Raw genomic sequence first — 18,243 nt, 5'->3', positions numbered from 1 at the left:
AAGTATCATTAAACGAGGACGTAACTGACGGCATTTCGATGAGCATTCGGGGATGGTTAATGACCATACGAATCCACGGGGAGACGAAAATACAACAGTTTTGATCGCGACGAGTCACGGCGAACAGCATCGAATATTTTCACCGGAATAAATGTAATGCCGACAATTAACCGTGGCAACGGTTGAACACGATGGCGGATCTGTCGCGTGTTTATTCGACGCTGGTAAATAAACGAACCGACCCGTCCCTGTTATTATACCATCGCGATATATCGCCATCTGTTTTTCGGCGAACCGACGATGATTTATCGTGAACGATGTCAATAGTCTTTGAAGTCGAACGGAGAGGATTGTTTAGCTGCCACAGATTGATTAATTGCAAATTGGACGGTACATTCATCCCCTGACGCGGGCCAGTTTTTGTTTCCCATGATATGGTGGTGAAAATGGTCAATTATATTTATGTCAGTCAAAAATGAGTTTATTCTTTGGGCATGTTATCTGTGTGAATCTTATCATAGCAATCTTGAAACAATACAACAACAAGGGGTAACATATTGCATACAAGAGGATTTCTTTGGAATTTTAGCGTTTTACTATTAAAAAGAAATTGATATTATCTTTCCTAAAAAGTTACCCTTAAATTTTACTTATACGACGTTTCAATTGTAAGGGTTTTTGTTAAAAAATTTACCTCAGATATCGAGATAATTATTTTAGTAATAAAATTAAAATTTTTAAAATCAATTTTCCGTCAATTTAAAGAATTATTAATTTTATTATAAAAAATAAATTCATTTTTAATCATTATTGAATAGATGGCAATTTTTAACAGTTTGGAACTAAATATTATAAACGATATTCTATTTCAAAAATTTATCTGAAATCTTAGACATCCAGGAATTTATGGCACCCAAGCATGTTGAGTTTTCTAATAATATTCTCTAGAAAGATATCAAATTTTTTAAATTCTCATCTTCCACGCAAAGAGAAGGGAATCTGAAGATAAAAAAAACTAGATCTCATGTAATATCAAGAGCATCTCACGAAGCCACGCATGAGAATGCACCTAAGTTACATCGTCTATTTTTTATCAGCATCCTGCAGTCCCTTAGAAGTTTCAACTCTTTCCTGAATTGCGGTCCGTGATTCCTCAAGACGAGTTTCGAATATAAATAATAAAAATAGAGACTTTATCTTCATATCCCCTATTCTAATTTAAGGAAAAAGAGAAAGGAAAAGTATTTTTGATTTACTGGAAAAATTCTTGTTTCTCAAATTAATTCTCAAGTCAATTCAAATGGAATTTAATTAATTTTACAATTACCCTATGTTATTTCAAACAAAAAAGGTGTAAACGATATATATGGAAAAGATAAAAATTTAGAAATGAGAAAGACACTGGATAGAGGATTGTATGTATAAAGCTGAAATCGAAGATTATTTAAGAAAACTTCCGGTCGGTAGCTGCTTAAACTGGACATTATGATGCTACCAGTGTTACCTAACCAATGTCTGTGGAAAAAACGTATACGCGTCTGTACTCTATCGACAGGAAAACAAGAGGGTTAAATTCATGGTAAGATGTGGGATTCAGGTGAGCTCTCTAGCTTCGACGCACGCGTATAAATATTTATAAGGGACCTGGAAGTTTAGTCCAGATGCACAGCTTGTTTTGCAATGATTTGTGTTCTTCCTATTCTACTCTGGTTCTTTGAATTTTATTGTAACAATAATGTAAAGGGAAAATTATACTTTTGTATTGGAGATTTAATAAAGAATATTTTATCAAAGGAGAAAAGTATTCCTACAGTTTTTTTGTCAAAAGTTATGATAGCTGAAGGAAGGTTTAATTATAATCAAATTCTAGGATTTTCATTGTGTTTCAAATTGTAGATAGAATTTTGTGTTATTTGATATTTTAAGAGAGGTTTTAGTTGAAGAATGTAATATGCAAATTATCCAGATTGTATTGCAATATTCAGAACTATTTTAACATTATTGATGAATAATGTGTATTAAAAATCAGATTGAGTGAAATAAAAATCAATTGGAAATCCTTGATGCTAAGAATAAATTTTGTGTTATCGATGGTGGAAGGTATTGATCCACAGAATGCTCATGGAATTCAGGAATGATTCTACAGAGGGCTGGTTTATATACACAAATCTAATATGATAGAATTTTACAAGTAACAATTTGTATTGCTACGTTCTTAGATATGAGATCTAAATGTGTGCTTAAACATAAAATATTGAAACACTAAGGATACAGGTAACAGATTCTTTCCAACCTTTGATTATCATGATTTTATCATCGACTAATAATTTGCCTACTGTTAAACAACTCTGATAAACTCTATTGGAATTATACCTACATTCAATAAGAACACTAACTGAAAATAATATACAAAGTAAATGGTACAATGCTTTAGAAGATATAAACATTTAAGAAAACATTAATATTAATATTATCATTTAGCAATAAGTAATAGCTTTTATAAAACATCACTGTATGATTTATGAATAATTGTGAAAATTTGAAAGAAATATTAACATACATATCTTAGAAGTGTTATATGCAATAACCAGTACAATCATTTTATACTTTTCACCACTAATAATTATTGTTTGCAATAGTAAAGCAAATAATTATCACTTAAAAATCAAAATAAGAATATTTACAATAATTATTACAATGATACTAATCATAAAATGAAGAATACAGACAAGTTCAATGTCAAAGTCAAAATCGTATCGGTGAAAGACTATTTATTGTTCGTAACAACTGACTTTAATTGCAAAAGATAGCTTAATATCGAGGAAAAAGTAAACTGTGTACTCACCAATGTTAATTGAACATTATAATTGTAGTTTTACTGCTTTTTCACAAGTTTCAAGCTCACGTGCTTCAGACCTACGCACCAGTTCAAACCACAATCACGTACTGACGCCGTAGACTGAGGGCGTTCTAAGATGGCGGACGACTACTGGCGCGCGAATTCAAAATGAGTTACATAGAGACACTACGAAACAAACTCTAATATAACTTTAAATTTCTTTGCAATTGAGCTTAAGTCTACAAACGCTTAAAAGAACTTTTAACAATATTTAGTCATTTGATTTTTTATAATAGTAAATAAATGTTAAAAGTATAAAAACAAGTACAGAATGTATAATACTTTGAAATAAAGAATTATAAATAAGTACTTAAATTTTTTATAAAATCATATAAAGAATGTTGTATTACCTACAAATTATTGGTTTTGTTTCCACTTTAAGAAAACTTTTGAACTGAATATCAACAAAAACAGCAAAAATTAAGTTGTACCCCTTTAATTACTTACAAACCACTTTCTAACTCTTCAACAGCGAAGTCTGAGTCAATCGAGACCCAAATTTACAAAACATATACAAGAATATTAATCTATATTTCAATGCCTAATTTTTAAACGAAAAAGTTCCATAAGTTGAGAAATAATTTAAAATACAAAATTAAATTAAGATTTGAGCTTCCTTCAAGGTCCGCCGTCCGAACATTAAGCAATCACCTACAAATCTTACACAATTACATAGCTATATTTTACTGTTTCTTCAAAAACTTTTTGCAGCGTGAGAGAAAATATAGATTCCAGTTATCATGACTTTGACACTTCTTCCTCTTGCATTTGACGTAATAAAGCAAAGTAAGAAGTGGCTGTATTAAATACCTGTAAAGAAGTTTCCATTTTATTTTTACGCAAATGTTGAAACAATTTAATGATTGTACTTGAACAATTAACCATGAGGAATGAATGAAAGAAAAACTACTTACACTTGTTAAAGTATGAATAGACAATGTCTGAAACGTTAATGCCGAAATACTGCAGTACTTCTGCGATCTGAGGATCATAAGTAGAAGCTGTCTTCTATAAATCAGCGGTAATTTATACCATGGCACATGCAAATATACTGCGTACCCTATGTCCTGACTTTCCTGAACCAAAATTGCACCAGGCCAGCACCATAATAAAAGTTGTATCATCATCGATAATAAGTAAGAGATAAATTTAAATAAATCGGCGTTTGAACCATTACTCATAACTGCGAATCCACTTAAACAAATCTCTATTCCACTTGTGAGGAGTTGCAGAAAAATGATGGGGGTTAATAAATCATTAACATCATTCACCACACTGTACAAAAGTAATGATACAGTTAAATGTTAGAAGTATAATTTAAATGTTAGAAATAGTATTTTAATGCTTACTTTATTAATCGTTGATGATGACGAATACACTTGATTAGATCCGTTGCCAAATTCCCCGAACGATCGGATATATAATTAGTAGAATGGCATCTTATTTCGATCCCAATATTACTGATCCACGTGCTGATTAATCTGAATTGTCCAGATATGTGTAGGATTGTGGTGACACACGTGGTATCTATGGCGCAAATTCCGGCGGTGCCAAGCAAAGCTGCTAGGAATTGACAAACAAAGGCGATTTCAAAGTTAGGCGATTGCGTGACATCCGTTCCATACCTAATATTCAAATCAGACTTCATAAATTGACACTTATTGTGTTTAAATGAAATATGAAAACATTGGTATAACTTGAGGAAAGCAATTCACATTTTTGTGGAGGCCGGGCCCATCCTGTCTCCTATCTAGTTACGCCAATGCAAAAAAAATGTTTGAAGTTTTACCAGACGTCAAATGGTAAATGTCGTCCGTTAACACCATTGTCGTTATGTTCGCTTCTAATGTAATCACAAGCTGCTGAAATTGTGAAAATAATCACAGTCATCGTCCCGGACGAATAGAAGATGATCGAACAAATTCGTGCCCAGTAAGCGAATTCTTCGTAAGATTGCCTTTCTTTAGGATCGTCAGTGGAGTCCCAGAGACTTCTTAATTCTTTATACAATCCACATGATTTCTCTCGTCTTGCTACTAGATAAATTTTTTTGAATAAAAGCTGTGCAAGGGTTGTTGAAACACAACCGACTCCTAATTAAATAAGAAAAAATTCATACTATCAGAAGACAGGCCCAATCGTTATTAAAATACATCGAAGGCCAACACGTTGATTACCACAGGAAATGTTGTGTTTCTTAATATCCCATTAAATTAAATTTGTAATGTCGATCACTGGTGAATCCCATGGCAAGCAACGCGTTAATTAAGTGCAAAAAATATTTCTCAGGGTTACACTAAATTTTATTTTACATTGCAATAGGAATTCAGTTAAATCTAAATTTTTCAAATAATTACGCTATCTATATCGTAGGATTACAATAGGTTCTCGATAACTTGTCGCACTCGAAGATATAGGGGAAGAAATTTCTTGAAAACCGCAACTTAACAAATGTCACAACCATTAAGCTCTTTTTCTTTTTCTTTTTGAGTGCCGGAGGGGAAATACATTTACATAGGGTGATTTCCAGTTGCCTATTCGGCTTAGGGGGCTCCGGCAGTGCGGGACTCACGACCACCCCTCTGACGAGTAACATCCTACCCCGTAAAACACCTCCGCTATGTGGGCGGCCTGTACAGTTTCACCGGGCCAACCATAAAGCTAACTTGACACAGAGGCAAGAGATAAGAATAAGCATAACAGAATACAGTAAAACCTCGATAAGTCGTCACTCAAGGGTTCGACAAATTTTGACGACTTAAACGGAGTGACCACTTAAGCGGAGTAAAAACCATGTAAATTTTAAAATGACGAGGAAAGGATTTACCCGGAGTGACGAATTATAGAGGTTTTACAGTATTTCCAAAACAATTGAATGCCTAAAAAACCACATGGTAAGGAACGAGATTACGTGTGAATGTTAATAGGCAACCTCGAATCATTATCCAGAGTCTACTGTAAATTAAATTGACACTGTCCATCACTGACTACATTTCTAACATGCAAATTACTCAATTGATTTCATCCAGTTACCTGTCAGAATTTTCAGATCACCCCAGTTCACCGCAATTAGGAAAAGTCCTGGCACAAAAACGCTAAAAGCAGCAATTAAAGATAATGTGTACAGGAAGGATGCGAATAGTTTGCTGCAGATCGAGCGTTTTTCATCAGGAGGCCATATGCCAATCATACTGCACAAGATCTTGTTCGGCAGTAAGTAATAATCAATCGAGTTCCTCGGCAGTTTTCGCATATTCACCCTCCAGACCAACTTGATCGCGTGTCTGAGGGTTCTTTTTTTCCCGTGTTGCTGCAACAATGTCCCCTATCGGAGAATTCTTTATAACAAAATTACACAGTGGACAGAAAGTCATGTATCCCTTCCACCACAAGCAAACTGCAATATTAATGTCATCACTCAGTTGCAACATTTCCATCCTTCATTTTTTGATACACGGTTGCAGGAATAGTTTATGCTATAAGTATAGTGGAGTAGCATGAGAACATCCTTTGCCCAACCGGGTTGCAAGTTTTATAAGTCTAGAAAAACACGTAGCTAGTAATCCGACTGGGTTATACGTATACCTAGTATCACGAAGGGGAAAAAGGAGAGTTGGTCTTTTGCTTCTTTCGCCAAGAACAGTGTTCGCTGGTGCTTTGAAGTGGAAAATACTGTGATAGGTGCAATGTTAATTTGTGTGTCCTGTGATGGTGCATTGATAATTGAATAAGAGAGCCTGGGGCAATCGCGATCTAAGCTAACAAAATATATACAAGAACATTTATCTATATTTGAACGTGTAATTGTTAAACGAAAAAGTTCCATAAGTTGTGAAATAATTTAAAATACAAAATTAAATTAAAATTAGAATTTTCTGCATGGTCCGTTGTCCGAACATTAAGTAATCATCTACAAATTGTACACAATTACACAGGTATATTTTTCTGTTTCTTCAAAAACCTTTTGCAGCATGAGAGAAACCATGGATTCCAGTTATCATAAGATTCACACTTCATTCTGTTGCATTTGACGTAATAAAGTGAAATAAGAGGTGGCTGTATTAAATACCTGAAAAGAAGTTTCCGTTTTATTTTTACGCAAACGCTGAAACAAATCATTTCATTTCACGATTTCATGATAGTGCTTGAATAATAAACCATAAGGGATGATTGAAGAAAAAAATTACATTTTATATAAACAAAATACTTACACTTGTTAAAGTATGAACAGACAACGTTTGAAACGTTAATGCAGAAATACTGCAGTACTTCTGCGATCTGAGGATTATAAGTAAAAGCTGTCTTCTATAAATCGGTGATAATTTATACCATGGTACATCCAGATAAACTGCGTATCCTATTTCCTGGCTTTCCTGAACCAAAATTTCACCAGGCCAGCACCACATTAAAAGTTGTGTCATCATCAATGATAAATAACAGATAAATTTAAACAAATCGGCGCTTGCACCATTACTCATAACTGCGAATCCACTTAAACAAATTTCTATTCCACTCGTGAGGAGTTGCATAAAAATGATGGGGGTTAACAAATCATTAACATCATTCACCACACTGTACAAAAGTAATGATACAGTTAAATATTAGAAATATAATTTAAATGTTAGAAACAAAATTTTACTGCTTACTTTATTAATCGTTGATGATGACGAATACACCTGATTAGATCTCTTGCCAAATTCCCCGACCGATCGGATCCATAATTAGTAGAATGGGATCTTATTTCGAACCCAATATTACTGATCCACGTGCTAATTAATCTGAATTGTCCAGATACGTGTAGGATTATGGTGAAACATGTGGTATCTACGCCGCAAACTGCAACGGCGGAAAGCAAAGTTGCTAGGAATTGACAAACAAAGGCAATTTCAAAGTTGGGCGATTCCGTGACATCCGTTCTATCCCTAATATGCAAATCGACACATCATAAATTGAAACTTATAGTATTTATATGAAATCATTGGTATAACTTGAGAAACGCAATTCACATTTTTGGGGAGGTCGGGCCCACCCTGTATTCTTTCTAGTTACGACAATGCAAAAAATAATGTTTGAAGTTTTACCAGGCAACAATTGGTAAATGTCGACCACTAACACCATTGCCGATATATTCGGTTCTAATACAATCCCAGGCTGCTGAAGCTGTGAACATAATCACAGTCATCGTCGAGGACAAATAGAAGACGATCGAATAAATTCGTGCCCAGTAAGCGAATTCTTTGTAAGATTGCCTTTCTTTAGGATCGTCAGTGGAGTCCCAGAGACTTCTTAATTCTTTATACAATGTACATGATTTCTCTCGCCTTGCTACTAGATAAATTATTTTGAACAAAAATTGTGCAAGAGACGTTGAAGTACACCCGACTCCTAATTAAATAAGAAAAAATTAACAGTATCAGAAAAAAGGCCCAATTGTTATCAAGATACATTGATTACCACAGGAAATTTTGTACTTTTTTAGATTTCGTTTAATTAAATTTGTATCGTCAATCACTGGTGAATCCCATGGCAAGCAACGAGTTAATTAAGTGCCGAAGATATTTCTGAGTATTACATTAAATTTCATTTTATATTGCATTAGGAATTTAGTTTAATCTAAATATTACAACTAATTACGGAATCATATCATACGGTTACAATAGGCTCTCGATAACTTGCCGCGGTCGGGCATATAGGTGAAGAAATTTCTTGAAAACAGCAACTAACCAAATGCCGCAACGATAAAGCTAACTTGACACACAGGCAAGAAATAAAGAAAAGCATAACAGAATATTTCCTGGAAAATTAAATTTCTAAACAAACACTGGGGCACGAGATTACATGTGAAAGTTAATAGGCCACTGCGAATAATTAACAAGAGTCTACTGTAAATTAAATTCACACTGTCCATCACTGACTACAATTCTAACATGCAAACTACTAAACTGATTTCATTCAGTTACCTGTCAGAATATTCAAATCACCCCAGTTCACTGCAATTACCAAAAGTCCCGGCACGAAAATGCTAAAGACAGCCATTAAAGAGACTATGAACCGAAAGTATGCGAATATTTTGCTGCAGATCGAGCGTTTATCATCGGAAGGCCACACGCCAACCACACTGCACATGATCTTGTTCGGCAATATGTAATAATCAATCGAGTTCCTTGGTAGTTTTCTCATGTTCTCCCTCCACACAAACTTGATCGCGTGTCAGAGGGTTCGTTTTTTTCCCGTGTTGCAGTAACAATGTCCCCTAACTGAGAATTCTTTATAACAAAATTACACAGTGGACAAGAAGTCATGTATTCCTTCCACCACAAGCAGTTTGCAATATTAATGTCATCACTCAGTTGCAACATTTCCATCATTCATTTTTGATTCATGGTTTCAGGAATAGTTTATGATATAAGTGTAGTGAGGTAGCACGAGAACATACTTTGCCCAACTGGGTTGCAACTTTTATGAGTCTAGAAAAACAGGTAGCTAATAATCTGACTGGGTTATACGTATACTTAGTATCACGAAGGGAATGAAGAAGACTTGGTCTTTTGTTTCTTTCGCTAAGAACAGTGTTCGCTGGTATTTTGATGTGGAGAATACTGTGATAGGTGCAATGTTAATTTGTGTGTCTTGTGATGATGCATTGATAATTGAACAATAGAGCCTGGGGCAATCGTGATGTAAGCTAACACAACATATACAAGAATCTTAATCTATATTTGAATGTGAAACTTTTAAACGAAAAAATTCCATATTTTGTATAGTATTTAGAAATGCAAAATTAAATTAAAATTAGAGGTTTTTTGATGTTCCGTCGTCCGAAGTTTAGGAATCACCTACAAATAGTACACAATTATACAGGTATATTCTTCTGTTTCTTCAAAAATCCTTTGCAGCATGAGAGAAAGTTTAGATTCCAGTTATCATAACATTGACACTTCATTCTCTTGCATTTGACGTAATAAAGCGAAATAAGAAGTGGCTGTATTAAATACCTGAAAAGAAATTTCCATTTTATTTCTACGCAAATGGTGAAACTAATCGTTTCATTTCACGGTTTCATGATTGTACTTGAATAGTAAACTATAAGGGATGATTGAAGAAAAAAATTACATTTTACTTACATAAAATACTTACACTTGTTAAAGTATGAATAGACAATGTTTGAAACGTTAATGCAGAAATACTACAGTACTTCTGCGATCTGAGGATTATGAGTAGAAGCTGCCTTCTATATATCGGTGGTAATTCATACCATGGTACATGCAGATAAACTGCGTATCCTATTTCCTGACTTTCCTGAACCAAAATTGCACCAGGCCAGCACCATAATAAAAGTTGTATCATCATCGTTGATAAATAAGAGATAAATTTAAATAAATCAGCGCTTGAACCATTACTCATAACTGCGAATCCACTTAAACAAATCTCCATTCCGCTCGTGAGAAGTTGCAGAAAAATGATGGGGGTTAATAAATCATTAACATCATTCACCACACTGTACCAAAGTAATGACACAGTTAAATATTCAAAGTATAATTTAAATATTAGAAATAGGAATTTATTGCTTACTTTATTAATCGTTGATGATGACGAATACACCTGATTAAATCTGTTGCCAAATTCCACGAACAATCGGATACATAATTAGTAGAATGGCATCTTATTTTGATCCCAATATTACTCATCCATGTGCTGATTAATCGGAATTGTCCAGATACGTGTAGGATTATGGTGACACACGTGGTATCTACAGCGCAAATTGCTACGCCGCAAAGCAAAGCTGCTAGGAATTGACAAACAAAGGCGATTTCAAAGTCAGGCGATTCCGAGACATCCGTTCCATACCTAATATTTAAATCAGACTTCATAAAATGACACTTATTGTATTTAAATGAAACATGAAATCATTGGTATAACTTGAAAAAAGCAATTCACTTTTTGGGGCGGTCGCGCTCACCCTGTCTGCTATCTAGTTACGCAAATGCAAGAAAAAATGTTTGAAGTTTTACCAGGCATCAATTGGTAAATGTCGAGCACTAACACCATTGTCGATGTGTTTATTTCTAATATAATCACAAGCTGGTGAAATCATGAACATAACCACAGACATCATCCCGGACGAATAGAAGGTGATCGAACAAATTCGTGCCCAGTAAGCGAGTCCTTCGTAAGATTGCCTTTCTTTAGGATCGTCAGTAGAGTCCCAGAGACTTCTTAATTCTTTATACAATGTACATGATTTCTCTCTTCTTGCTACTAGATAAATTATTTTGAATATCAGCTGTACAAGAGTCATTGAAGTACATCCTACCCCTAATTAAATAAGAAAAAATTCACACTGTCAGAAGATAGACCCAATAGTTATCAAAATACATTGAAGTTCAACGCGTTGATTACTACCGGAAGTTTTGTGTTTTTCAATATTTCATTAAATTAAATTTTAACGTTGATCCCGTGGCAAGCAACGCGTTTATTTAGTGCAAAAAATATTACTTAGAGTTACATTAAATTTTATTTTATATTGTGCTCGGAATTTTGTTTAATCTAAATTTTCCAAATAATTACGTTATCTATATCATAGAATTACAATAGGCTCTCGATAAGTTGTCGCACTCTGGGATATAGGAGAAGAAATTTCTTGATCACACCAGCACAACAAATTCCACAACTATAAAGCTAACTTAACAAAGATGCAAGAGATGAAGGAAAGCGCAACAGAATATTTCCAAAACAATTAAATGTCTAAACAAACCACGTACTGGGGCATGAGATTCAAAGTGAATAAGCCCTCTGCGAGTAATTATGAAGGGTCTACTGCAAATTAAATTCACACTGTCTATCACTGACTACAATTCTAACATGCAAACTACTCAACTGATTTCATCCAGTTACCTGTCAGAATTTGTAGATCACCCCAGTTCACCGCAATTACCAAAAGTCCAGGCACGAAAATGCTAAAGGCAGCCATTAAAGAGAATATGAACCGAAAGTATGCGAATATTTTGCTGCAGGTCGAGCGTTTTTCATCGGAAGGCCACATGCCAATCACACTGCACATGATCTTGTTCGGCAGTATGTAATAATCAATCGAGTTCCTTGGTAGTTTTCTCATCTTCTCCCACCACACGAACTTGATCGCGTGTCAGAGGGTTCGTTTTTTTCCCAGTGTTGCAGTAACAGTGTCCCCTACCTGAGAATTCTTTATAACAAAATTATACAGTGGACAGGAAGTCATGTATTCCTTTCACCACAAGCAACTTGCAATATTAATGTCATCACCCGGTTGCAATATTTCCATCGTTCATTTTTTGATACAAGGTATCAGGAATAGTTTATGCTGTAAGTATCGCGAGGTAGCATGCGAACATCTTTTGCCCAACTGGAATGCAACTTTTATTAGTCTAGAAGAACAAGTAGCTAGAAATCCGACTTAGAATCACGAAGGGAAAAAAAGGAGACTTGCTCTTTTGCTTCTTTCGCCAAGAACAGTGTTCGCTGATGCTTTGACGTGCAATATACTGTGATGGGTGCAATGTTAATTTGTGTGTCCTGTGATGGTGCATTGATAATTGAATAAGAGAGCCTGGGGCAGTCGTGACCTAAGCTAACCAAACATTTACAAGGACCTTAAACTATAATTGAACATATAATTTTTAAACGGAAAAGTTCCATATGTTGTAAAATACTTCAAAATGCAAAATTAAATTAAAATTAGAATTTTCTGCATGGTACGTCGTCCGAAGTTTAAGTAATCACCGACAAATCGTACACAATTACACAGGTATATTTTTCTGTTTCTTCAAAAACCTTTTGCAGCATGAGAGAAACCATAGAGTTATCATAACATTGACACTTCATTCTCTTGCATTTGACGTAATAAAGCGAAATAAGAGGTGGCTGTATTAAATACCTGAAAAGATCTTTCCATTTCATTTTTACGGAAATGCTGGAATAAATCATTTCATTTCACGGTTTCATGATAGTACTTGAATAGTAAACGATAAGGGATGATTGAAGAGAAAAATTACAATTTATATACATAAAATACTTACACTTGTTAAAGTATGAACAGACAACGTTTGAAACGTAAATGCAGAAATACAGCAGTACTTCTGCGATCTGAGAATTATAAGTAGAAGCTGTCTTCTATAAATCGGTGATAATTTATACCATGGTACATGCAGATAAACTGCGTATCCTATTGCCTGACTTTCCTGAACCAAAATTTCACCAGGCAAGCACCATAAAAAAAGTTGTGTCATCATCAACGATAAATAACAGATAAATTTAAATAAATCGGCGCTTGAATCATTACTCATAACTGCGAATCCACTTAAACAAATCTCCATTCCACTCGTGAGAAGTTGCATAAAAATGATAGGTGTTAATAAATCATTAACATCATTCATCACACTGTATAAAAGTAATGATACATTAAATATTAGAAGCATAATTTAGATGTTACAAATAGAATTTTATTGCATACTTTATTAATCGTTGATGATGACGAATACACCTGATTAGGTCTGTTGATAAATTCCCCGACCGATCGGATACATAATTAGTAGAATGGCATCTTATTTCGATCCCAATATTATTGACCCACGTGCTGATTAATCTGAATTGTCCAGATACGTGTAGGATTATGGTGACACACGTGGTATCTACAGCGCAAATTGCGGTGGAGCAAACCAAAGCTGCTAGGAATTGACAAACAAAGGCGATTTCAAAGTTTGGCGATTCCGTGACATCCGTTCCATACCTAATATTCAAATCAGAGTTCATAAATAGACACTTATAGTTTGAATGAAATAGAATTCATTGGTATAACTTGAGAAAGACAAATCACATTTTTGGGGAAGTCGGGCCCACCCTGTCTCCTGTCTAGTTATGCCAATGAATAAAAAAATGTTTGAAGCTTTACCAGACTTCAATTGGTAAATGTCGACCGTTAACACCATTGCCGATATGCTCGTTTACAATACAATCCCAGGCTGCTGAAGCTGTGAACATAATCACAGTCATCGTCGAGGACGAATAGAAGACGATCGAATAAATTCGTGCCCAGTAAGCGAATCCTTTGTAAGATTGCCTTTCTTTAGGATCGTCAGTGGAGTCCCAGAGACTTCTTAATTCTTTATACAATCTATATGATTTGTCTCGTCTTGCTACTAGATAAATTATTTTGAATAAAAATTGTGCAATGGTCATCGAAGTACACCCGACTCCTAATTAAATAAGAAAAAATTCACAGTATCAGAAGAAAGGCCCAATATTTTTCAAGATACAACGAAGTCCAGCACGTTGATTACCACAAAAAATTTTGTGCTTTTTATTATTTCATTGAATTAAATTTGTAACCCATGGCAAGCAACGGGTTAATTAAGTGCCGAAGATATTTCTGAGTATTACATTAAATTTAATTTTATATTGCATTAGGAATTTAGTTTAATCTAAATATTACAACTAATTACGGTATCATATCATAGGATTACAATAGGGGAAGAAATTTCTTGAAAACAGCAACTTTCCAAATACCGCAACCATAAAGCTAACTTGACACAGAGGCAAGAAATAAGGAAAAGCACAACAGAATATTTCCAGAAAAATTGAATGTCTAAACAAATACTTGTACACGAGATTAGATGTGAAAGTTAATGGGCCACTGCGAATAATTATCAATAGCCTACTGTAAATTAAATTCACCCTGTCCATCAGTGACTACTCTAAGATGCAAACTACTCAATTCATTTCATTCAGTTACCTGTCAGAATATTCAAATCACCCCAGTTCACAGCAATTACCAAAAGTCCCGGCACGAAAATGCTAAAGACAGCCACTAAAGAGAATATGAACCGGAAGTATGCGAATATTTTGCTGCAGATCGAGCGTTTTTCATCGGGAGGCCAGATACCAATCATACTGCACAAGATCTTGTTCGGCAGTAAGTAATAATCTATCGAGTTCCTTGGTAGTTTTCTCATGTTCTCCCTCCATACAAACTTGATCGCGTATCAGAGGGTTCGTTTTTTTCCTGTGCCGTGGTAAGAATGTCCCCTAACTGAGAATTCTTTGTAACAAAATTATACAGTGGACAAGAAGTCATGTATTCCTTTCACCACAAGCAACTTGCAACATTAATGTCATCACTCATCGTCAGTTGCAACAATTCCATCGTTCATTTTTTGATACATGCTTTCAGGAATAGTTTATGATGTAACTATAGTGAGGTAGTTTGAGAACATCCTTTGCCCAACTGGGTGTGCAACTTTTATGAGTCTAGAAAAACACGTAGCTAATAATCTGACGGGGTTATACGTATACTTAGCATCACGAAGGGAAAAAGAGACTTGGTCTTTTGTTTCTTTCGCCAAGAACAGTGTTCGCTGATGCTTTGACGTGGAAAATACTGTGATAGGTGCAAAGTTAATTTGTGTGTTCTGTGATGGTGCATTGACGATTGAACAAGAGAGCCTGGGGCAATCGTGACCCAAGCTAACAAAACATATAGAAGAATATTAATCCATAGTAGTATGTGTAATTTTTAAATGAAAATGTTTCATATGTTGTAAAATAATTCTAAATACAAAACAAAATTAAGGTTAGAGCTATCTTCAAGGTCCACCGTCCGAAGGTTAATTAATCACCTACAAATCTTACACAATTACACAGCTATATTTTACTGTTTCTTGAAAAACTTTTTACAACACGAGAGGAACCACATATTCCTGCTATCATAAATTTGACACTTCTTTTTCTTGCATTTGACATAATAAAGCGAAATAAGAAGTGGCTGTATTAAATACCTGAAAAGAATTTTCTATTTTATTTTTACGCAAATGCTAAAACAAATCATTTCATTTCATAATTTAACGATCGTACTTGAACTATCAATCATGATGAATGAATGAAGAAAAAAACAACTTACATTTGTTAGAGTATGAATAGACAATGTCTGAAACGTTAATGCCGAAATACTGCAGTACTTCTGCGATCTGAGGATTATAAGTAGAAGGTGTCTTCTATAAATCGGTGATAATTTATACCATGGTACTTGCAGATAAACTGTATATCCTATTTCCTCACTTTCCTGCACCAAAATTTCACCCGGCCAGCACCATAATAAAAGTTGTATCATCATCGATAATAAGTAAGAGACAAATTTAAGTAAATCAGCGCTTGAACCATTACTCATAACTGCGAATCCACTTAAACAAATCTCAACGCCACTCGTGAGGAGTTGCAGAAAAATGATGGGGGTTAACAAATCATTAACATCATTCACCACACTGTACAAAAGTAATAATACAGTTAAATGTTAGAAGTATCAATTAAATGTTAGAAATAGAATTCTATTACTTACTTTATTAATCGTTGATGATGACGAATACACCTGATTAGATTTGTACCCAAATTCCCCGAAAGATCGGATACATAATTAGTAGAATGTGATCTTATCTCGATCCCAATATTATTGATCCACGTGCTGATTAGTCTGAATTGTCCAGATACGTGTAGGATTATGGTGACACACGTGGTATCTAGGGCGCAAATAGCGACGGAGCAAACCAAAGCTGCTAGGAATTGACAAACAAAGGCGATTTCAAAGTAAGGCGATTCCGTGACATCCGTTCCATACCTAATATTGAAATCAGAATTCATAAATTAACACTTATAGTTTTAATGAATAGAAATCATTGGTATAACTTGAGAAAGACAATTCACATTTTTGGGGAAGTCAGGCCCGCCCTGTCTCCTGTCTAGTTATGCCAATGAATAAAGAAATGTTTGAAGCTTTACCAGACTTCAATTGGTAAATGTCGACCGTTAACACCATTGCCGATATGCTCGTTTACAATACAATCCCAGGCTGCTGAAGCTGTGAACATAATCACAGTCATCGTCGCGGACGAATAGAAGATGATCGAATAAATTCGTGCCGAGTAAGCGAAATCTTCGTAAGATTTCCGTTCTTTAGGATCGTCAGTGGAGTCCCAGAGACTTCTTAATTCTTTATACAATCTATATGATTTGTCTCGTCTTGCTACTAGATAAATTATTTTGAATAAAAGTTGTGCAAGGGTCATCGAAGTACACCCGATTCCTAATTAAATAAGATAAAATTCACACAGTCAGAAAAAAGTCCCAATAGGTATTATAGTATACCTATTATCAAGATACATCGAAGTCCCGCGCGTTGATTACCACAGGAAGTTGTGTTTTTTAACATTTCATTAATATAAATTTGTAAAGTCGATCACTGGTGAATCACATGGCATACAACGCATTTTTTAAATGCAGAAAATATCTCCCAGTATTTCATTAAATTTCATTTTATATTGCATTAGGAATTTAGTTTAGTCTAAATTTTTCAACTAATTATGCTATCTTATGATAGGATTACAATATTCTCTCGATAACTTCTCGCATTCGGGGCTATAGGGGAAGAAATATTTTGAACAACAGCAACATAATAAATGTCGCAAACATATAGTTAACTTGACACAGAGAAAATAGATAAAGGAATGCATAAATGAATATTTCCTGAACAATTCAATATCTAAACAAACCACATGCTGTGGCACGAGATTAGATGTGAAGGTTAATAGGCCACTGCGAATAAGTATCAAGAGTCAACTGTAAATTAAATTCACACTGTCCATCACTGACTACAATTCTAACATGCAAACTACACAATTGATTTCATCCAGTTACCTGTCAGAATTTTCAGATCACCCCAGTTCACTGCAATTGCCAAAAGTCCCGGCACGAAAATGCTAAAGACAGCCATTAAAGAGAATATGAACCGGAAGTATGCGAATATTTTGCTGGAGATCGAGCGTTTTTCATCGGAAGGCCACATGCCAATCACACTGCACATGATCTTGTTCGGCAGTATGTAATAATCAATCGAGTTCCTTGGTAGCTTTCTCATGTTCTCCCTCCACACGAACTTGATCGCGTGTCAGAGGGTTCGTTTTTTTTCGATGTTGCAGTAACAATGTCCCCTAACTGAGAATTCTTTATAACAAAATTATACAGTGGACAGAAAGTCATGTATTCCTTTCGCCCCAAGCAACTTGCAATATTAATGTCATCACTCAGTTGCAATATTTCCATCGTTCATTTTTTGCTACATGGTTTCAGGAATAGTTTATGCAGTAAGTATAGTAAGGTAGCACAAGAACATCCTTTGCCCAACTGGGTTGCAACATTTATGAGTCTAGAAAAACACGTAGCTTGAAATCCGATTGGATTATACGTATACTTAGCATCATGAAGGGAAAAAGGAGACTTGGTCTTTTGTTTCTTTCACCAAAAGCAGTGTTCGCTGGTGCTTT

The 18,243-nt window shown here is 34.8% G+C and overlaps 5 protein-coding genes and 1 long non-coding RNA gene across 8 annotated transcripts in view; all 6 read right to left on the bottom strand.

Annotated features, from left to right (window-relative positions):
• Positions 1 to 2,938, bottom strand: part of LOC114873833 — a 167,105-nt gene extending 164,167 nt beyond the window's left edge. For all 3 annotated transcript variants that reach the window (XR_006829747.1, XR_006829749.1, XR_006829748.1), the window contains exon 1: positions 2,846 to 2,938. This is a non-coding gene — a long non-coding RNA (uncharacterized LOC114873833). The remainder of the gene's footprint in view (positions 1 to 2,845) is intronic.
• Positions 2,939 to 3,631: 693 nt separating this feature from the next.
• Positions 3,632 to 6,152, bottom strand: LOC114873854 (odorant receptor 85b-like). Its single transcript, XM_029182591.2, has 5 exons — positions 5,933 to 6,152; positions 4,689 to 4,992; positions 4,249 to 4,524; positions 3,814 to 4,174; positions 3,632 to 3,709 (listed from the first exon to the last, which is right to left on the bottom strand). The coding sequence occupies exons 1-5, from the start codon at positions 6,150 to 6,152 to the stop codon at positions 3,638 to 3,640; spliced, it is 1,233 nt and encodes a 410-aa protein (XP_029038424.2). The 3' UTR covers positions 3,632 to 3,637.
• Positions 6,153 to 6,827: 675 nt separating this feature from the next.
• Positions 6,828 to 9,134, bottom strand: LOC123988203 (odorant receptor 22c-like). Its single transcript, XM_046287391.1, has 5 exons — positions 8,860 to 9,134; positions 7,981 to 8,284; positions 7,546 to 7,821; positions 7,111 to 7,471; positions 6,828 to 6,968 (listed from the first exon to the last, which is right to left on the bottom strand). Exons 1-5 carry the CDS (start codon positions 9,077 to 9,079, stop codon positions 6,906 to 6,908), a joined length of 1,224 nt encoding a protein of 407 aa, XP_046143347.1. The 5' UTR covers positions 9,080 to 9,134; the 3' UTR covers positions 6,828 to 6,905.
• A 569-nt stretch (positions 9,135 to 9,703) lies between these two features.
• Positions 9,704 to 12,014, bottom strand: LOC114873840 (odorant receptor 45a-like). Its single transcript, XM_029182573.2, has 5 exons — positions 11,795 to 12,014; positions 10,912 to 11,215; positions 10,472 to 10,747; positions 10,037 to 10,397; positions 9,704 to 9,894 (listed from the first exon to the last, which is right to left on the bottom strand). The coding sequence occupies exons 1-5, from the start codon at positions 12,012 to 12,014 to the stop codon at positions 9,823 to 9,825; spliced, it is 1,233 nt and encodes a 410-aa protein (XP_029038406.1). The 3' UTR covers positions 9,704 to 9,822.
• Positions 12,015 to 12,740: 726 nt separating this feature from the next.
• Positions 12,741 to 14,886, bottom strand: LOC114873855 (odorant receptor 22c-like). Its single transcript, XM_029182592.2, has 5 exons — positions 14,667 to 14,886; positions 13,827 to 14,130; positions 13,389 to 13,664; positions 12,955 to 13,315; positions 12,741 to 12,812 (listed from the first exon to the last, which is right to left on the bottom strand). Exons 1-5 carry the CDS (start codon positions 14,884 to 14,886, stop codon positions 12,741 to 12,743), a joined length of 1,233 nt encoding a protein of 410 aa, XP_029038425.2.
• A 750-nt stretch (positions 14,887 to 15,636) lies between these two features.
• On the bottom strand, positions 15,637 to 17,837 carry LOC114873856 (odorant receptor 45a-like). The gene is made up of 5 exons (XM_029182593.2): positions 17,618 to 17,837; positions 16,703 to 17,006; positions 16,266 to 16,541; positions 15,831 to 16,191; positions 15,637 to 15,708 (listed from the first exon to the last, which is right to left on the bottom strand). The coding sequence occupies exons 1-5, from the start codon at positions 17,835 to 17,837 to the stop codon at positions 15,637 to 15,639; spliced, it is 1,233 nt and encodes a 410-aa protein (XP_029038426.2).
• Between the last annotated feature and the right edge of the window lie 406 nt (positions 17,838 to 18,243).

This window comes from Osmia bicornis, chromosome 10, assembly GCF_907164935.1.
Source record: "Osmia bicornis bicornis chromosome 10, iOsmBic2.1, whole genome shotgun sequence".
In the NCBI taxonomy this organism is placed as follows: Eukaryota; Metazoa; Arthropoda; class Insecta; order Hymenoptera; family Megachilidae; genus Osmia; species Osmia bicornis.
This window is presented reverse-complemented; position numbering and strand designations above follow the sequence as displayed.

What these genes read in the sequence shown, in the direction of transcription:
- LOC114873854 (XM_029182591.2), bottom strand. Translation starts at nt 6,152, where the DNA reads ATGCGAAAACTGCCGAGGAACTCGATTGATTATTACTTACTGCCGAAC. An exon ending in CATTTACCATTTGACGTCTG is followed by an intron (nt 4,525 to 4,688) that starts GTAAAACTTCAA and finishes TTTGAATATTAG; the next exon opens with GTATGGAACGGATGTCACGC. An exon ending in CTATTCATACTTTAACAAGT is followed by an intron (nt 3,710 to 3,813) that starts GTAAGTAGTTTT and finishes ACTTCTTTACAG; the next exon opens with GTATTTAATACAGCCACTTC.
- LOC123988203 (XM_046287391.1), bottom strand. Translation starts at nt 9,079, where the DNA reads ATGAGAAAACTACCAAGGAACTCGATTGATTATTACATATTGCCGAAC. An exon ending in TGATTTGAATATTCTGACAG is followed by an intron (nt 8,285 to 8,859) that starts GTAACTGAATGA and finishes TTATTTAATTAG; the next exon opens with GAGTCGGGTGTACTTCAACG. An exon ending in CATTTACCAATTGTTGCCTG is followed by an intron (nt 7,822 to 7,980) that starts GTAAAACTTCAA and finishes TTTGCATATTAG; the next exon opens with GGATAGAACGGATGTCACGG.
- LOC114873840 (XM_029182573.2), bottom strand. Translation starts at nt 12,014, where the DNA reads ATGAGAAAACTACCAAGGAACTCGATTGATTATTACATACTGCCGAAC. An exon ending in CATCATCAACGATTAATAAA is followed by an intron (nt 10,398 to 10,471) that starts GTAAGCAATAAA and finishes ACTTTGGTACAG; the next exon opens with TGTGGTGAATGATGTTAATG. An exon ending in CTATTCATACTTTAACAAGT is followed by an intron (nt 9,895 to 10,036) that starts GTAAGTATTTTA and finishes ATTTCTTTTCAG; the next exon opens with GTATTTAATACAGCCACTTC.
- LOC114873855 (XM_029182592.2), bottom strand. Translation starts at nt 14,886, where the DNA reads ATGAGAAAACTACCAAGGAACTCGATAGATTATTACTTACTGCCGAAC. An exon ending in CATTTACCAATTGAAGTCTG is followed by an intron (nt 13,665 to 13,826) that starts GTAAAGCTTCAA and finishes TTTGAATATTAG; the next exon opens with GTATGGAACGGATGTCACGG. An exon ending in CTGTTCATACTTTAACAAGT is followed by an intron (nt 12,813 to 12,954) that starts GTAAGTATTTTA and finishes AGATCTTTTCAG; the next exon opens with GTATTTAATACAGCCACCTC.
- LOC114873856 (XM_029182593.2), bottom strand. Translation starts at nt 17,837, where the DNA reads ATGAGAAAGCTACCAAGGAACTCGATTGATTATTACATACTGCCGAAC. An exon ending in TGATCTGAAAATTCTGACAG is followed by an intron (nt 17,007 to 17,617) that starts GTAACTGGATGA and finishes TTATTTAATTAG; the next exon opens with GAATCGGGTGTACTTCGATG. An exon ending in CATTTACCAATTGAAGTCTG is followed by an intron (nt 16,542 to 16,702) that starts GTAAAGCTTCAA and finishes TTTCAATATTAG; the next exon opens with GTATGGAACGGATGTCACGG.